The sequence below is a fragment of the Mustela erminea genome, chromosome 8, assembly GCF_009829155.1.
Source record: "Mustela erminea isolate mMusErm1 chromosome 8, mMusErm1.Pri, whole genome shotgun sequence".
Classification (NCBI taxonomy): domain Eukaryota; kingdom Metazoa; phylum Chordata; class Mammalia; order Carnivora; family Mustelidae; genus Mustela; species Mustela erminea.
In genome coordinates, this window is record NC_045621.1 from 67104147 (window position 1) to 67124359 (window position 20213).

Here is a 20213-nt window from a genome sequence, read left to right on the forward strand (position 1 = left end):
TTTTTGGTTTTGTTTTGTTTTGTTGTTGTTGTTTAAGATTTTATTTATTTAACAGAGAGAGAGAGAGAGCATGGGCAGGGGGAGCAGCAGGCAGAGGAAGAGGGAGAAGCAGGCTCCCTACTGAGTAAGGATCTGGACATGGGGCCCCATCCCAGGACAAAGGCAGACATGCTTAACAGACTGAGCCACACAGGGGCCCCAAGAGCCACGTTTTCTTTTATAGCAACAGACAGTCTAATGGAGACGGTAACAGGGATGCTGGAAAGAGGGGAAAGAGTGAAGTTTCATTTCATCAAAGTGGGGCTTTGGTCCAGATTAGTCTGTGTAGGTGGGCACTTTTATGATCCATTATTTATCACACTGTGTAGGCAAATTCAGGGTCCAGGAGATGTCTGTCTTCCCTCTCTAAAGCGCAAACTGCAAAGAGTTTCCTTGTTAGGTAAGGCCTCTTGGGCACATTCCTGGCATCTACTGAAGACAGCCAGTCCTCAGGGCTGGGGCTCAGCAGGCTTCGTTAATTAAAATCAATACACAATCCCAACCTCTCTTCTCAAAACCTAGCGGTAGCCCTACTCCTTAATCATCTCACAAACAATGGACACGGCAAGCGGTGGGTATGTAATCCTTCCAGCTCTCGCCCCAGCAACGAACTGGGTGAGTTACTGGATGCCGGGCCAGGGGGCGGCCCCGAGATTCCAGCGGCTGGCGGGGAAGCCCCTCCTCCCGGGCGGAGGCAGCTCGCAGGAGTAGAAGCCCGCGTCCCGCCCCGGAGTCAGAACATTAAGGCCGCCGCCGCCGCCTGGCAGAGTTCTTGCGGCTGGCTATGGGGCTCTGATGGCCATGGACGGCTACAAGGGCTTTCTGGGGCTGCTGGTGTCGTCGCTCCTCGTCGGCTTCCTGTCCGTGATCTTCACCCTCATCTGGGTCCTCCACTACCGGGAGGGACTCGGCTGGGATGGGACCGCGCTCGAGTTTAACTGGCACCCGGTGCTCATGGTCACCGGCTTCGTCTTCATCCAGGGCATCGGTACTGGCATCTCCTGGGAGGCAGCGGGGAGGGAGGCAGCGGGGAGGGACGCAACGGCCGGGGCCCGGGACGGATCGCTCTCAGCCGAGTGGGGCCGACGTGGGCGAGCGAGGGGGTGAGGGGGGTGAGGGGGGTGCGCGGGGCGCGAGCGGAGGGCGCCCTGGCGCCGAGACGGCGGGGCGCGGCGGCGGGACCGAGTCGGGGGCAGCGGGCGCGCAGAGCCGTGACTCGGCCGACGTGGGCTAGCGGGCAGCGGCGGCCCTGGGGCGGCGCGCGGGGCCGGGGAGCGCGGCCAGACGCCTCGGGGAGAAGGGAAGGCAGAGCACAGCTGCTGCCGGGCGGGTGGCCCGCTCCGCCGGCCCCACTTGGTTAACTCTTTGCTGCGAGTGGCGGGGGCGCGCTGGAAGCGCCGGGTGACCCCCGAAGCCGGGACGCAAGAGGGAGGCTGGAGAGCCGTGCCTCCCTAGCGCAGTAGCCCCGAAAATCGCCCCCTGTGAAAGGAGCCTGCGCGGTCCCTGGCGCAGAGAGGCTCTTTAGGCGAGGCCTTTCTCGGAACTTTATTCAGGGGGGCAGATTGGGAGAGAAACGCAACGGGGGAAATGGTGGGGCGAGAATTTGTCGGTCCCGGTACCGGCCTCGGTCCTGAGTGAAGGGGCCGGCCGGTCAGCCGGTGGCCAGGGTGAGGAAAACATCAACTGGGGTTTCACTCCACGTAGAGCGTTCAGTTCAGTGCAGTCCGGGAAGCCTCCGGGACTCAAAAGGGTGTTAGGCTGCCCTGCCTGGTCATGGGACAGACTTGAGCCCAACTTGTTTTTGTGGCTGCAGACCAGGGAAGTTTCCCCTGCGGGCCTTCCCGTTGGGCGCTGGCCCCGAATCGGGCAGGAGATGCCAGGTGAGGGCCTGCGGCCGGCCGCCTGGCTCCCAGACGGGCTTGTGCTTGAGACATCCTTGGGGTTTGCCGTGTCCATGTTTGGCCCCACACGAGCCAGCTCCGGGCCTGCGCTGCCTGGGATGAGGCTGACCGAGAGGGAGGGTTCCGTGGACAGCAGATTTTGTTTTGATTTTTGTTTTGGGGTATAATTGACACACATGTTTCATGTGTGTAACATGGCCAGGTGTATGATTATATTCAGGATTTATAAATCGGAATGGTTACCACAGTAAATCTAGCTAACATGCACCCACTCACATTGCTACACATTTTTTTTTTTTCTTGTGATAAGAACTTTGAAGATGTGCTCTCTTAGCGACCTTTAAGATCTACTTTCTCAGCCACGGCTCAAATATACAATATAGTATTATTCATGTAGTCATCATGCTGTGCTTATTTTATACCTGGAAGTTTGTAACTTTTGACCACCTTCACCCATTTCACCTCTGCACTCCCGCTTCCCCCCATCCATGGTGGTTTTTACTGTGGCTGTGTAGTGACACTCAGTGTCCTGACAGTTTCCTTCCTCTGCTGCTTGGCTGGAAAGGAAGCTTTAGCTAGTGGGGCAAGCCCCATTTATTTGTAGACACTTTTCAAAAAGTGGAGTCAAGGCCTGGTTGATAAAGTATTTAGAAGAAGGTAGAAAGCGGTGGGTGGGGGGTGGTTATAGCTCAGAAAACAATGGATAGAAGCATAAAGGTTTCAGAAAGAGGTGCCCATCAGCTGAAACCTCTAAGCCTTGTCTTTGAGCAGGCCACCTTTTCTCCACCAGTATCTGGCTCTCCAAAACAAACAAGTGAAGAAAAGAGCTCTGATCTTTTTCGCAAAGCAAAGATTTTTGTTTTGGTGTAAAACGTTGCTGCTGCCTTCCACAGGTGTGGCCAGCACCCTCTCACCCTGGGATGCAGTGGTAGGTGTTGCTCAGGCTTAGTTCACCTGGGTTGCCATAGGCAACGGGGTGCGAGGGCCATCAGGCAGCCAAGTTATTTCCTTAGGTAAGTCTAGGTGATTTTGCTACTGACCGAAAATGAGAAAAACATACTCCATTTCCAAAGTCGCTGTCATCAGAAGCACTCTTTCCTTGGTGGTGGAGCCCTGAAGTGTGGCCAGAGCTGCCAACGTCCTCTGTTTGCTCAAAGTAGGAGAAACAGTCTCCTTATCTCTTCCAACCAGCACTTCAGAGCATCTCCTAATACCAGAAAATTTTCCAGAGTCTTCTCATAATTGTGAGGATAAGGGAAACACAGATGATACTAGTTGTTTCCTGATTGACCCAAGAGGAGATGGTCACAAAACAGTCACTAACATTTATTGAGTGCATTCTGTATGCCCACTAGTGCATTCTTTCACAGGGATTTAAGAATAAACCAAGACACAGAGCAGCTAAGTACCTTACCCTTATTTTCAGGGTTCATTTCTCTGCCTTTAAGGTAATATGCTTACTTTCTGCAAAATATTCTTAAGAGGAGCAAACACTTCATCTAAAATACACCTTGAAATTCTTTATTCCTGTTAGAGTCCATTAGAGTTTTCCTAAAAGTTTTCTAGTTTCTCTAAACTATGGGCTTTTCTTAATCTGTCCATACTCACTTTGGGGCAAAAACATGTAAATGGAAGGGCGCCTGGGTACCTCAGCCCATTAAGCTTGATTATGGCTCAGGTTGTGATCTTAGGGTTGGGACATCAAGCCCCACCTAGGGGAGTCTCTCACTCTCTCTTACAAAAAAAAAAAAAAAAAAAGAAAAAAAAACCCCAAAACTTGTAAATGGATATTTGGGGAATTTTCATCTGTTTATTTTATGCAAACTTTGTTTTCTTAAAGCTTAGTTATGGTATTTGTATCTGTTTTGGAATATCTCTCCTGTTTACTATTTGGATTCCAAATTTGCAAAGCACTTAAATCAGATAATGCATTTAATCAACATAAACATAAGCTGCTTCCTGCAGACAGGCACATGCATAGTACTCCCAAGTTTGTACAAATCTCAGTGGGCCAGTGTCCCCTCGGGTCCAGCAGTGGAAGGAGAAGTGTTCAGTAATCAACATTATAGGCCAGGAGGGAAACACACATTACAGACCAGTCATGCTAGAACAGGGCTTTTTTACTGTGTGTAATTGTTTCAGGGAGGAAGTTTTTAGGTTTTGCTCTTTCAGATCTCTAGTAATGAAAAGGATGCAACTGAATTTGTCTGTGATGCACAAATATTTAGAGATGAGGAAGGGAAGGCTAAATTACAGTTATTATTCTAAGCATGAAATGCCTTACAAATACAATACACAAACAGTAAGCAATACTTAAAACCATTTGAGAACAAGCAAGAGTCTTGTGAAACACCTTTAAAAAGTAAGCTCTGGGGTTAGCAGAAAAGTTACAAAATAAATGTGTGCACATGGAGGCCCGCAGACACATAGTCCAGATATATTTTGAGAAATACATGTGTTCTAAAAGAGAATATAACCAACAGTGGGATATCTAAAACTGAAATAAAATTTTAAACGAGTGGAATATCTAGTAAATATCTAGTGATTAAGGAAGAGTTTCAAAGAGAACTTAGAAGAGGCTTTGTGCTTCTCTGAAAGGAATGTTTCCCATGAAGTAAATAACACTGCCAGGAAACCAGAGAAACAACCTTGGAAAAGAAGGCTGCAGAAAAGAGTGAAACAAATAAACCCTCTCAAAGTGGCAGCTGACCTTTTAAAAGGTTCAGCAAGGTGGAATGTGTTATTCGGTAAAAGGTAGAAAATTCAAATATTTAAATTTGTGGAATAGAAGTTTCAGCAATTCTATCCTCCTCCGTTTTCCACATGTAGAATTCCGTTTACTGTATAATCTGAGGGGAGAGAAACTGAATTGTGTAATGATCTCAAGTTGGCTTTGTGAGAAAATGTAACTACGTTTCAATAACATTTAAAAGGCGAACAAAAAGAAACTGAGTACTTCTTAAAAGGCAGTTGGCATATCCGATAAATGCCTCTAGAAGTGACCACATTCCAAGTCCACTTAAGTGTGGTTGAAAAGGCTCTTGGGATAGAGCCTGGCCCAGAGGACAATGGAGAGAATGCCCCAGATACCTACCCCAAAACCAGTCTTGGGAGCACCACCCAGAACAAAACCTACCAATTTTAGGGAAAGGAAGCTTGCTACAGGGCATAAGGACACAATGCAAGGCAACCCAAAACAGAATTTTTGTTATAAATAAAGACATGCAGATCTCTTTGTAATGTAACTAATAAAAATGTTATAGAAATGATTATTTTGCTCACTTTTTTGTATATCTGGCTCTAAAATAACACCTAGAACCGACAGACAGTAGGCCAGTAAGAACAAAGGAGTGATTAGCTCTGTACCTTCATTAAACTGTTAGTAACAAAATGCAATTTTACTCATTTGGGATGATAATGATAGCATCTAAAGTAAAAGTGCCCTCCCTTGCCCCTCAGTGATTAGCCTGTTTAGCCAGTTTGGCTGCAAAGATTTATTTAGGAAGAACGAGCATCAGATTATATTGGAAGTGCATCTTTCTTCTAAAGACCTCAGGCCCATTAGAATGTTGCCATCTAAGTAAGACCTCTGTCTCCTCTTGTCTACCAAAGACATCAATCCTCCCTTTTTCCTTCTGCATCATAAACTTTCTTCCCACCGTTGGATTATTTCCAACATGTTATAATGTCTGTCCTCATAAAACCAGCAGCACTCTTAACGCCATGTTCCCCCTTCAGCTACTGTTTCAGTTCTCTGCTTCCATTACCATAGAACATGTTTGGAAATTTTTGTCAACACCTGAAGTATAAACAAAAAAGTATCTCCCATTCCTCTCCCTTGTCCTGTTTTGAAGCCACTCCAGTCAGACTTTTACTCCACTGCTCAGTCAAAATTGCTCTTAACATAGTTACTAGTGGCAAGCACGTAGCTAATTCAATGTCTCTTCTCAGCCTTCATCTTGCCTGATCAGAAAGCAGCATTTGGTGTAACTGACCTCCGTGGGACACTTCCTTCACTTGGCTTCCAAGAACACATGGTGTGCTTGGCTGTACTCTCTTCACTGGCTATGCCTTTCAGTGTCCTTCGCTTGTTCCTCCTCTTCTCCCTGATCCTTAAAATTTAAAGTGTCCAAAACCCAGTCTTTTGAGCACTTCTCCTTTCTTGATGCACTCATACTCTTGGTGATCTCATCCAGTCTCGTGGCTTTCAACACTGTCTATTCACTGAATCCGATATTTATGTCTTTGGCTTGGACCTCTCCCTGGAATTTCAGACCCACGTATCCATCTGTCTACTCAGAATCTCTGTTTGGATGTCAACTAGACATGTCCAAACCTCAGCTCTCCATCTTCTTCATACCTCCAAAACCACTCATTACACAGGTTCCCCATCTTAGTAAATGGTAGCTTCATCCTTTCTGGACGTTCATATGGTCATCCTGGATTCCTCTTTTCCTGGCATACTTCTCATCCAATCCTTCAGAAAATTATAGACTCCAAACTCAAAATACAGTATTATCCAGACTCTGACCATTGACTATTTTAGTTATTTATTCACTCATTGTCTGTCTTCTATTAGAATGTAAGCTCCCTTGTCTGTTTTCTCCTCTGCTGTATCCATTGTGTGTGGAATGCTACTGAACATACAGTCTGCATTTGATAAATATTTACTAAATTAATGAAAGTTTGGTCAGTTGTCTAAACCACAAGCCATACTTACAAGGATGGCTTATAAAATCTATATGAGAGTGCTCGCTTTGGCAGCACATATACTAAAATTGGAACGTTACAGAGATTAGCATGGCTCCTGCGCAAGGATGACATGCAAATTCGTGAAGCGTTCCATCGTTTAAAAATAAATAAATAAATAAAAACAAAATCAATATGAGAAATGGTATAGCACCCACTACTGTGTCTTCCTCTGTTCAACTAAACATTCAGATACACAAGACTGCCAAGACTACACTGGGCATCAGAGCTTGCTGCCAGGGCAGCATTTGGTATTCTTTTGTAATGGGCATCCTTTCTGCAATTGTTCATATAGCAGCCATATATCCACCCATAAACCAGTCTTTCTCTGGGAGACCATTCAGACATCAGAGGCAAGATCTGTATTGGTGGGATCAGAGCTTAAGGTCCTCATGCCCCACAGAAGCCAATATATTTATTTTATTTTATTTTTTATTAACATATAACGTATTTTTAGCCCCAGGGAAGGAGCCAGTATCTTTTGTAATACTCTACAGACCTGGTTGCCAGTGTCCCTGAAGGGGATATACAGTGAGTTGAACAATGGCCCCAAAAAGACACATCTAACTCCTAATCGTACAGATCTGTGAATGTGACTGTAGTATCTTTGCAGATGTAAAGTTAGGATCTCAAAATGAGATCATCCTTATTTAGAGTGGGGCCTAAATCCAATGACTTGTAACCTTAGAAAAGAGAAGACTTGGGACACAGACACAGAGGGTAGAGGCAATGTGAAGATGGAGGCAGATATTGAAATGATGTGTCTATAAGCCAACGCACACCAAGAGTTGCCAGCAGCCACCAGAAGCTAGGAGAGAAGTATGACTGGATTCTGCCTCAAAGCCTCCAGAAGGAACCAATCTTGCCAGACACCTTGATATTGGACTATTGGCCTTCAGAACTGTGGGAGAAGACATTTCTGTTGTTTGAAGCTACTCTGTTTGTGCTAATTTATTACGGTAGCCCTAGGAAACCATCACAGGTTATAACAGTTTTGCACTCTGGGAAGCCCAAAGTTTGGCTTTATTGGGTATTTATAGAATTTTTATTGTTTCTCCCAGTCCATCAGGGGGTAATTTTTATTATAAATTGACGTTGCCTAATAACATTAATGTCAAGCCCCTGGTATCTGTTTATTAGGACAGTTAACCAAAGGTCAGATCCTCGTGCAACAAAAGGTAAATGCCGTGTGTGTGTGTGTGTGTGTGTGTGTGTGTGTGTGTGTGTGTGTTGAGGGCAGAGGGGGGATTGTAAAGAATTAGAGAGCGCCTACTCTGGACAAAATAGGAAACTTCTTAGCTGCAGCGGAATGTAGCTCTATGGGGATGCCAGCCCAAAGTGCCTAGAGCTTCCAATTATCCAGGAGAACCCAGATTTTTAAAAACTGGTTCAATCTAGGGGCGTCTGGGTGGCTCAGTGTGTTCAGTCCTTCGGCTCAGGTCGTGATCTCAGGGTCCTGGGATCGAGCCCCGCATCGGGCTCTCTGCTCAGCGGGGAGCCTGCTTCCTCCTCTCTTTCTGCCTGCCTCTCTGCCTACTTGTGATCTGTCTGTCTAGTAAATAAATAAAATCTTTAAAAAGAAAAGAAAAAAAACCTGGTTCAATCTAAAAGTAAACCAGCCACAAAACCAAAACAAACCCCCAAACATGATGCTGATCAAACAAAACACATCTATGGACCAAATCCAGTCCATACCTTCCAGTTTACAAGTGACTCCTGCTAGAGCTTCTCATCTTGATTTTGTGGGATTTAAAATTTTTCCCTTAAAAAGTAGAACAATCTTCTCTTTTAAGAAATTAGACCAGAAATCTTTGTTATAACTTCTTTTCTTCCTGTAGAATCTTTCTTAAAAAGCCAAAATATCTTTGAAATAATGATACAGACTTAGGCCATACTTTTCTAAGTTCATTCATTCATTCAGTTCTCATATCTCATGCTATTTAACTAGCATACATTAATTAAGCACTTACTGCATGCCAGACACTCTGTAAAACAAAGAAGTAAAATGTAGTCTTGCCTACAAGTTGTTCCTATTTGAGTTTGCTAGAGCCGAATTATGGTTTCCTTTGGAAAACCTGAGCCGTAGGATTTGAAGTTCAGTGCCTGATTTTAGAGATTTTAGAGATCACAAAGAGGTGATGTCAGAGCCAGTACTATTTCTAATCTGTTATATTGATACGAGGCATAAGAAAATATAGCTGATGTTTCTAACAATGCAGGATTTCTGGATATTTATAAATGTCTAGCAATTAATTGGATTTTTCTCTCTTCACACACTATTTGTTACCAACTAGCCGCCTTTGTGATTTCAGTCACTTCAAAGAGATGTTTAAGTGCCAAGATACTAAAACAAATCTTCCAAATCATCCAAATCACTTCCTGCATTTTGATTCTCTAAAGGTTTTCAGTTACATGATATTCATGTGGTGAGACAGTTTGAATACACAGGCATGTTTCAAAATTTAGATTCTACCCCCCCACATCCCCCCCACCCCCCCGCCCCGTGGCAGGTGGATTTTATTGGACTGGGACACACCGGGGATCCTCACCCATGGCAGAAAGTGGGGGACAGGTTGAAGATAAAAATCTGATAGTCACTTGTGGTAGGACCACAAGTTCTGGGGCTTTGCTGGATGAGGGGAGGTGAGAACCAGGTTGCCTGGTAACTGGGAAGCCCGACTTTACTGCTGGTTGCCTGTTCCCCAGAATCTGGAGGGAGGCAGAGAGTCCGGGGGGTGCATGCAGAGCTTGGGGATACATAGGGTGCAGGAAGAGTCAGAAAAACCAGTCTGTTGGTTTCATCTGCCTTTGTAAGGACAGCCTACCGCCAGGCTGTAGGAAACCTGTCTGGGTGGGCGGAAAGTGCCCTGCGTAGAGCTGTGGCTGTGGCTAAGACAGGTACCATGCTGCCGGAAACGCCGAAGGTGCTCTGAGCTGCAGTCTGGGCCTAACGGCTGGCTAAGTGGGTCCATAGTGAGGCGGGCGGTTCCGTAGGCACTGCTGGGGCCGCCTTGGAATTGACCGGGCTCTGGGCTCCCTGCGAAAGCAGCTGCTGAGCCCACGTAGTGCCGGGTTCCAAGCACTTGGCGTCTGAACATCTGCTTGGCCCTCTCAGCCACCAGGAGGGTACCAGGTTAACTGTCTTCCAGGGCTCTTTTGCACGCCGAGGAGGTGAGCCCCTGTGTGAGCAGCCAGGCTCTGCGGGGCGCAGCTGACGGCAGAGCGGTCGGGTCCCTCTTCACGCCCGTTCCTCCTCCTCACGTCGAACTTTTCTTGAGCTGCAGGAAAAGCTGGTGCTTCTCTTCCTCTAGGGCCCAAAGCTTCTCCTGCAACTTCAGATTTGTTCCTTGGGCTCCTGCAGTGACATTCTCACGTCCATCTTCTTTTTCTTCCTTCTCCTCTGCTCCTCCTTCATCTTCTGTTCCATCATCTTGTCCCCCTCTTCCTCCTACGGGAGTTTGTGCACAGACTCCATCTCGATGTTCTGGTGCAACACCCCGGGGGCCAGGAGGCTCCAGAAGGGCAGGCGTGGTGCTGCCGGGGGCCCTTGAGAGGGTGAGGTAGGCACCCGGCTCTGTCACTGCCAGACGTGGGACCGGCCCTACCTGGAGGTGGGCACTCAGGGGGTCACAATGGGCAGTGCCCGGTAGCAAAGCCTGCAGGCCTCCGCTGCTGCAGCGTCACCGGGTCCCTGGCCCCGCCAGCCCCGACTGCTCCGCCTGCGCAGTGCCTGCAGGCTGGGGGTCTCAGGCCTCTGCGCTTCAGAGTTCAGATTCTCTTTGTGAGCCACTGCAGGAATCTAAGAAGATTATTTTATTTTATTTTAAGATTTTATTTATTTACTTGTCAGAGCTCAAGCAGGGGGAGCGGCAGGCAGAGGGAGAAGCAGACTCCCCGGGGACTTGATTCCAAGACCCTGGGATCATAACCTGAGTCAAAGACGCTTAACTGACTGAACCATCCAGGCGTCCCCCCCAAGAAGATTATTTTAAAACGGTTCTCAGGGGGCGCCTAGGTGGCTCAGTGGGTTAAAGCCTCTGCCTTCGGCTCAGGTCATGATCCCAGGGTCCTGGGATCGAGCCCCGCGTGGGGCTCTCTGCTCTGTGGGGAGCCTACTAACTCCTCTCTCTCTCTCTCTCTGCCTGCCTCTCTGCCTACTTGTGATCTCTGTCTGTCAAATAAATAAATACAATCTTAATAAATAAATAAATAAATAAATAAATAAATAACGGTTATCTGCTTTTACGTGTTTTGTTTTAAGATTTATTTGAGAGAGAGAGAGAGAGAACATGAACAGGGTGAGGGGCAGAGGGAGAAGTAGGCTCTCCACTAAGCAGGGAGCCCAATGCGGACTTGATCCCAGGACTCCAGAACCAAGTCCTGAGCGGCAGGCAGACGTCTGACTGACTGAGCCACCCAGTCACCCCTGCTTTTACGTTTAACCTTGAAGTCTTTGGATACATTCTGGCACATTTTTTGGGTGCACAGGGAAATTAGTTGATAATACTGCTTGGAGCCTATACCAAAGATGTCAAAATAATGCTTTATTCAAAGAGTTAAGAAAAGTGTAATAGGTACCCCATATTTAATTAGAATGTATAAGCGTATAAAATTACAATGTACTTCAAACAATAACTTACTCTTATTTTATTTTGGGGTTCACTTAAAGCTAATGTAAAGCTGTTAAGTGGGCCCGAGTGTAGAGTACCTATTACTTACTTAAAAAGACCATTTGGTCTTATATGAACTAACACTTGGATCAGCAGTACAAATTGTCTTGAGTTTTTGATTCATGCATTTTAAAAGAGGATCTGCTCATTTCCTGGGGAATACTGAATAAGTTACTGTACTTCATTAAATTTATTTATTCAACATACACTTAATGATTTCTGCAGTGTGCTAAATGCTGAGATATGGCAGTGAACGAAATAGACATGCTCCTACCTCCATGAATCACAAGATATGAGCACAGAAGAGCTAGAAACAAATTGTTGTCTGTGTTTGGGGACTTTTCTCCTTCCAAGTGTCCCTCTCTCCACATATCCTTTGACAGATTCCAAATTTGCATTGCCTACGTCAAACCAGAGATTACATCTTTGAAAGTAAATATTTTCACATATTCCTGAATTGATTAGGCAGTGAAGAGCTGAGAAATTTTCTAATAATTAAATTCCATTCAAGTTATTGCATTTTTCACCTTCATTTGTCCAAAAACCAATTAAATGCAGGTGTTGATGTCCTTTTTCCTTTCTTTCCTTGCTTTCTTTTTAAGTTTATCAGAATAGCATATTCCACTACCAATAATTTTTCTTTTAAAAGATCTAACATGTATTTCTCATATATATGTGTTCATGTTTTCCATCATTTTCTGGGGAAAAAATGGTCTTGCCAATGAGGGCCTCTAACAGAAAACCCTTGTTTCAGTTACAAGTAGCTGTTTGATGCCACTTCCCTTCCTCATGGGCTTATGAGACCTTTTTCTTCCTTCTCGCTGAACCTCAGGAATGGTGTCTAAGTAAATGCCAAGCCAAAGAAGCAAGAAATATTTAAATTCCGCTCTCCAGGAAGTTTTTATAACTGTTAAGAGTAGCTTCTTGTTTAAGAAATGTGGTTTGATTTGTTAAGGTTGCCCTTTCTCCTCAAGTCCACCATGGTTTGGTTATTTATACATTTTTAAAAACATGTAAACACCTTATGCAAACATGGTATTTTGCAGTTATCCCTCATTTACCTAGGGAGTTTTTGAATGATAGTGAACTATGTAGCAGAACTACATAGCCAGGATGGGCAGAAAACTCCATGCCTCACTCACATGAGAACCTCTCCGATTTCCACTGACTTAGTAGAGATTAATTCACTCTTAGGTTTGTGAGCTTATGAAAATATTGTTTTAACTTCAAAACTATTAGAAACTCTTTCAATCATACAGAAAATAACATAACCAATCCCCATGTATTCATCACTCTGATTTAACAGATGTTCCGATTTTTGCCAACATAAAGATTTATAAACTAGAACTTAAAGCTGGTAGGAATAAAAGATAATTCAGGATGATGGAGGGAAGGTAAGCACCCTAACCTGAGCAAGATACTTAAAGAGGAGACTGAAGAACTCTAAACTAGATCCAGGGACTGGAAAACCGTAATTGCCTGGGCTCATGTGAATCAGAGACAAGCCCCTCTCCTGCTCAAAGCCCCTAAGGGCTTTCTCTGGCAAGAGGATAATATGTTTCATTGGTAACCCCAAATCCACAGTAAAAGATTGAATTGAGTTCCTTTTGTGTTACTGCTGGAGAAGGAAAGCTAGTGTGCACCCAATCTAAAATCATTTAGGTAAATGTGAAAGGTTTAAAAATTCAGTTTTAACAGTTAAAGGGGAAAGATTTTAGTTTTATCACATTCCTCTGTGATGCCTGTAGTATTTAGAAGAGTAAAGATTCTTTGCTGAACATTTTTGTAGCTATTTTATTGAAGAACCACATACATGCAGAAAAATACCTAAATCATAAGTTACATGTTTTCATAACTTGAACACATTCATGTACCCGAACCATGAAACATCATCCCAGGCATCTGAGAATTAACCATCGTAACATCTCTCAGTCATGATAGCTACTCCTGACTTCTAACATCAGAGGTTAGTTTTGACTTCGGAAAAAATGCAACGTAACAGGATCCAGATGGGAGAGAAAAAGCTGTTGTGATTTATTGTTCATAATTTGCTTTCCAAGCAAACATATTCCAAGTATTTCCTTTTCATATGTAGATGTTCAAGTTTCCTCATCTAAGATGAGGGCAGTGTCTGAGTGATAGGATGGCAATGAGGATGATGACGACAATAATAATATTAATTTTAAAACACTTACTAAGATTACACAAGCTACTTAACCTCTCTGTGCCTTAGCTTCCTCCTCTGTATAATGCTCACGGTAACGGTAATCATCCCTTCCTCACAGAGTTGAGGTAAGAATTATAATGTAAATGTAAACAAGTAGAGCACTTAGCATGGCCACTCTTATCTAGCAAGGGCTCAGTTGTGTGTGTGTGTGTGTGTAATAAATGAGGTTAACTCAGAAGAGGGTGAGATGATTGCTAGATTTTCATATTAGCTACATTTTTATTTTACTACTGCCTGATCACACATACTGCAAAATGCTCCCTACCATGTGGATGAAAGGTCACAAAGGCATTGGGTCAAGAGGCATTTGTTTTTCTTGAGAACTAGAAAATCCTATATGGTGTGCCGCTGAATCAGAGGAGAAAAAGCATAAGGAGGGGAGGCTGTGTGTTTGAGTTGACTTCAATTTTATTTCTAGACTTTGATCAGCCTGCAGAGAGTATTTTATATTTATTTTAAAAACACTTAATGGGTCACATACACAAATAAAACTAATGAAATCTGAATTAGGTCAGTGGATTATATTGACGTCAGTTTCTTAGTTGTGATATTGTACTATGGTTATGTAAGATGTTACCATTGGTAACACCAGGTGTTGCTAGCTGTATGAAGAGTATATGGTCTCTATCTGTATTATTTCTTTCTTTCTTTCTTTCTTTTTTTTTTTAATTTATTTGACAGAGAGAAGTAGGAAGAGCAGCAGGCAGAGAGAGAGGGGGAAGCAGGCTCCCTGCTGAGCAGAGAGCCCGATGCGGGGCTCGATCCCAGGACCCAGAGATCATAACCTAAGCCAAAGGTAGAAGCCCAATCCACTGAGCCACCCAGGCACCCCAATATGCAGATTTTCAACTGTGTGGGGATCATTACCCCTAACTTTGCTCAAGGATCAAGCACTATAACCTTGTTTAAGGATCAGTGGGTCTACCTGGTTGCACTAAATGGCTTGAAAAGAGTCCCCAAATATAGAAATGATTATCCGAAAAGTCCCCATGTCCTCAAGGAAGTATAACCAATCATAGTCATAAGATACCCATATATGCACTAAAATTAGTAAGTAGCAATTCTTCAGACTTTGGATTCGAAAAGAATCCTGTCTTAATGGTCAGGGCTGTCAAGTGTTGGGGAATAGAATGAAAGGATAGGAAGATTGACATTTTGTGCTGAAAGTTTAAAGAGGCTGAATTCACATCTTGCTTTGTGGGTTTATATGTGTCTCTGCCTGAGAATGGATTAGATAATCTCATACATTTTTGTGATCCTATGAAGTTCTTTATATTCAAATTATAAATGTCTTTAGTAGGAATGTGCCCTTTTTTTTTTCTTACTATAACTAAGCAATATACAGGATACACTGTGGATATAATGGAATCTATCTTGCAAGGAAATATTCTTCAAACTTTTTCAACCTGCCCTACATTTTTAGATCCCTAAATTTTCCCTGACATGGACCAGAGATGTGGGAATGAGGGTAGGTAGCAGCAGGATATTGTCTTCAGAACAAAAATTAATCACATGCTGGTTAAGGTGACCATATAATCTGTTGCTTAAACCAGGACACTTTAAAAAAAATGCTTTCAAAAATGTTTTTGTTAGGGGCTCCTGGGTGGCTCAGTGGGTTGGGCCTCTGCCTTCAGCAACAGTCATGGTCTCAGCGTCCTGGGATAGAGCCCCGCATCGGGCTTTCTGCTTGGTAGGGAGACTGCTTCCCCCTCTCTCTCTCTGCCTGCCTCTCTACCTCCTTGTGATCTCTGTCTGTCAAATAAATAAATAAATCTTTTTTTAAAAAATGTTTTTGTTGAAGTTTAATCTACATGCAAGAAAGTGTACACTGATTCTCCCCTCAGTGAAAACTGATGTAACCTGCACCCAGATGGAGAAACAGAGTATTAGCAGGAAGCTAGGAATCCCTTGAATGTTCCTTTCCAATTACTGCGCCCTTTCCTCACAAGGGTAACCAATATCCTGACTTTTCTTATTGCAGACATGAGTTTTTCTTCTTTTTATACTTTGTATAAATTGAATCCATACAGTACATACTTGTTTATGTCTCATTACTTGGCATCAACATTATAGGTGGATTCATATTCTTGGGTGAAGTTCTAGTTATAGATTATTATATATATTATGTATATATATTTTATATATAATACATATATATTATATATAGTTATTATTCATTCTCTTTATTGTGTATTATTCTATGGTGTGAATATATCACAATTTATTTTTTTAATTTTTTTTTTAAGATTTTATTTATTTGACAGAGATTACAAGTAGGCAGAGAGGTAGGCAGAAAGAGAGGGGGAGGAAGCAGGCTCCCTGCTGAGCAGAGAGTCAAATGCGGGGCTGGATCCCAGGACCCTGAGATCATGACCTGAGCTGAAGGCAGAGGCTCAACCCACTGAGCCACCCAGGTGCCCATATCACAATTTATTTATTCATATTATTCAAGATGGTCATTTGGGGAGTCTCTAGTTTTTGGCCACTACAAATGGTGCTGCTAATAATGTTCTAGTGCATGTCTTTTGGTGAACATAAATACATACTTCTTTGGAGAATATACCCAGGAGTAGAATTGCTGGATCATAAGTTATGCTCAAGTTTAGCTTGAATAAATACTGCTGGTTTTCCAGAGTGTTTGTTCTCATATATCTCCTGCTGTGGAACATGAGAGCTCTGATTGCTTTCCATCCTCTCCAATACTTGGTATTTTTCATGTTTAGCCATTCAGATATATAGTAGACATAGTCTTATTTGACTTTAATTTGCATTTCTCTGTTGACTAATGAAGTTGATATTTTACTTATGTTTCTCTTTCTATTTTTGGATGTAGTTTTTGGTAAAATACTGGGATATATTGTCTATTTAGATCGTGTTGCATATTTTTCTATTCCTTAGTTTATCTTTTCTCATCAAAGTAAGACGCACACACACAGAACCAGTCATAAGATTAATAATTTAGTTTTGAATTTGCTGAGCTTGAGATATATGGAGGCATATATACAGAGATGTCAAGAAGCTGTTGCATTATGCGGATCTGGAGTTCAGAAGGAGTTCTGGGCTGGAGATATGAATTTTGGAGTCCCTGCCATGTAAATGGCATCTCCGTGAAAGAGTGAATGAGGTCACCCACAGAGAAAAAGTCTTAGAACTGAGCCTGAGAGCCACCAGAGTTTGTTCATATGTTGGGAGTAAAGAAGATGCTGGCAAAAGAGCCCAAAAAGGAATTCTTGAAAGGCAGGGAAGAGGGGAGAAGCAGAAGCCATGTGAAAATGGTTTCATGCAAGGGAGTGTTAAGTGCATCAAAATGTTCAACTTGTGTTGATTTAAAAAAGCAACACCTCATTCTGTCCCCCTTCGTCTCTTTCTAGCCATCATCGTCTACAGACTGCCATGGACCTGGAAATGCAGCAAGCTCCTGATGAAGTCCATCCATGCAGGGTTACACACCGTTGCCGCCATTCTCGTAATTATCGCTCTGGTGTCTGTTTTTGATTTCCACAATGCCCTGAATATCCCCAACATGTACAGTCTACACAGCTGGGTCGGACTGACGGTTGTCATACTCTACATCTTACAGGTCAGTCTTTTGGTGGTTTATAAACACGTTATAAAAAGTAAAACACTTCAGATACCAGAGATGTTTTCTATACATTCATATTTCTTGGAAATCGCCTTGTCATTCCCCCACTAGACTCTGCTCCGTTTTCTTTCCATTCAGTATTGTTCCCTGAGGGACCACCAGAACTGCAGAATTCAGTCTTGAGTGTGTGAGTTTAGATATGGGCATATCTATGTAGGGAAACTGCCATCTCCATAACACAGAGGCTGCCATTATGTAGACTTCAAGTTCCATGTGCCAAATAAACAAGCATAGGTAAGAGCTACAGATTTCTTCCCCATGTTTCCTATCACTTCTATTTTCTAACTTTGTGAATGAAGATGTAAATTTTACTTCTCTGTTAGATTTTGTAGGCTCAGCGATTAGTTTAGTTTTCCCCTTTCCTCACTTAGTAAAAACACATACTTCGGAGAGTACTGTTTTTAAACATAAGTTAATGGAGTTTGAAAGGGATGTGGCTGTTCTAGGTCACTGAAGGGAAAGGTTAATTTTAGAAGTCTTTTTGGTGTTAACCACCTTGATGAAAAATCTTTTTTTTTTTTAAGTTTTGTTGTTGTTGTTGTTGTTTAAGATTTTATTTATTTATTTGACAGAGAGAAAGATCACAAGTAGACAGAGAGGCAGGCAGAGAGAGAGGGGGGAAGCAGGCTCCCTGCTGAGCAGAAAGCCTGATGTGGGGCTCGATTCCAGGACCCTGAGATCATGACCTGAGCCAAAGGCAGAGGCTTAACCCACTGAGCCACCCAGGCGCCCCTTGATGAAAAATCTTTGTCAACTATGTCAACTCATTTCCCTTGCCTTGTACAGCATATATCCAGCTACGTAATTGGGATATCAATGTAAACTTCAGTTTTCTGTGAATAAAGGAGAAGAAACTGGAGTGAATCTACAAAACCCCAAGGCATATCTTTTTTTTTTTTAAGATTGATTTATTTATTTGAGAGAGAGAGAGAGAGAAAACATGGGAGTAAAGGGCAGACGAAAATGGAGAGAGGATCTTTTTTTTTTTTTTTTTTTTTTGGAGAGAGGATCTTAAGCAGACTCTGTGCTGAGCACAGAGCTCAACATGGGGCTCAATCTCATGACCCTGAGATCGTGACCTGAGATCATGACCTGAGCCAAAACCAAGAATCTCTCAGCCAACTGTACCACCCAGACACCTCCTGCAATAAGGCATATCTTAAAATATATGAATGTATGACCTCTTAGAAAAAGACCTCTTACCAGGTATCTGTCATTTTTCTTTTTAAAGAAAGGCTTTTAAAGACATAAAGCTTCTTGAATTTTAATTAAATAAAAGTGAATGTATGTATGGACTGTATTGATTATTTCAGTTTGCATTACCATTGAAGGACCCCAGGTCAGAACTATAGTATAGCCTATAAGTTTTAACATTCTTTTTATAACCAGCTTATGCTAACTAAGAAACTGTGGCCAGCTGACCATAGATAAGGGAGTCAACAAGCAGCACAACAGGATAACGAATAGCAAAAATCTGTGTTTAACCCAGCTGTTTCTGTCTTCTGTATAATAATGCTTCTAATGCTTTGCTAAGAAATGAAAAATTGCTTAAACCCTCGCTCGCTGTGTAATCAAATAAAGTTATACCCTTCCCCTGTTAAGAATTTCCCCTACTACTAAGTAAAATTGATAAGGATTGTCTCCCGTACCAAGGCCGGAGACGTGCGGGTACGCTAGCTGGAGACGTGCGGTTCAGCAGGTATACAGATAAAGGTTAGAAATGTGCAATTCAACACGTACCCTCTACTGTACACTACCTGAACGGTGACTGGCCAGAATGTATGGTTGATTTTAAAGGATTGGCTACCTGTGTGTAGGCCTTACTGTAATGCTTTGAAATTACTGGCTAGAAAAGTGAGGGCTCTGATGTAATGGACTGTAAAATTCTATATTAAGTCATTCCCGAAACAGATCGGGGCTCTCAGACACTGACCCATCCCTCGTGGATTTCGTAGTCAAGTGTCCCTGGGAGTCCGAGCATGCCCGAATAAAATCCTCTTGCTTATTGCATCCAGTGGTCTGTGAGTGCGTCCTTGGGTGCGGGTCCCCTAGGGTCTTTCATTTGGAGGTTCCACCGAGATCCACCATGGACCCCAGCCCAACAACCACCGGTCCCACCGGGAGGTAAGCTGGCCGGCCATTGTCTCTATTGTCTTGTCTGCTGCCTTGTCTGCCTGCTTGTTGTTTGTGTCTTGTTCAGTGTTCGGTATCGGAATTGTGCTATTACGCGTAATAGACCGGTGTTCGGTTCGGGGCAGCTTGAGAAGGAGTTGACGGACTCCCCTGCCACCCTGGGAGACGTCCCAGGGATTCGGGGAGCCTGATTTTTCGGTGCTCCAAGCGTATCCGAGGGATACGTTCAATTTTTGGCTGAGGGAACAGCTTCTGCTTTCCCCCGACCGTCGGAATCGGTTTCGGTTTGGCGCCAAAGCCGCAAGGCACATCTTGTGACCGGTCTGTTTGTCTTGTTCAATGTTATGGCTATTTGTTACTTCCTTTATTCAGAATCTAAAATGGGACAGTCTTCTTATCCCAATAGCCCTTCTGAACAACCCTTTGTCCTCACCTACCCAACTCCTGTGTATATAACCAGCCACTCCTCACATGCCCGGCACAGCAGCATCTCCGTCTGCCCACGGGTCCTGTCCCCGTGCTCTAATAAACCACCATTTTGCACCAAAGACATCTAAAGAATTCTTTCTTAGCCGTCGGCTCCGAACCTCACCCTACTGAACCTCACCTAGGTTCAAGAACTTCATCATTTGGCGACCACGAAGGGACTATGAGTTTTTACATTTGGACTCTGAGCTTCGGTGCAAAATTGGTGAGTTCTTTCTCTTTTCTTCCTTTACTCTCATTCCAGGGCTTTTTCAAGGAGTATGGTCTTATTGGAACACTTGCATGTCAATTGCTCAGGCTGTAATCCTCTAGCCCGTGGCTACTCTACGGGGAGGAAAACGTCTGCCTTTTGGCTGTAATTTAGT

At 43.6% G+C, this 20213-nt stretch overlaps 1 protein-coding gene, 1 non-coding gene and 1 pseudogene across 2 annotated transcripts in view; 2 read left to right on the top strand and 1 right to left on the bottom strand.

The window, feature by feature from the left end:
- Positions 1-728: 728 nt before the first annotated feature.
- Positions 729-20213, top strand: part of LOC116597768 (cytochrome b reductase 1) — a 37747-nt gene continuing 18262 nt past the window's right edge. The window contains exons 1-2 of the mRNA XM_032355932.1: positions 729-1027; positions 16958-17166. Of these exons, the coding sequence (XP_032211823.1) occupies positions 835-1027; positions 16958-17166 (402 nt within the window). The 5' untranslated portion in view covers positions 729-834. The remainder of the gene's footprint in view (positions 1028-16957; positions 17167-20213) is intronic.
- Positions 6689-6792, top strand: LOC116597970. The gene has a single exon (XR_004288883.1). It is a non-coding gene; the product is annotated as a U6 spliceosomal RNA (small nuclear RNA).
- On the bottom strand, positions 9181-11639 carry LOC116596854 (annotated as a pseudogene).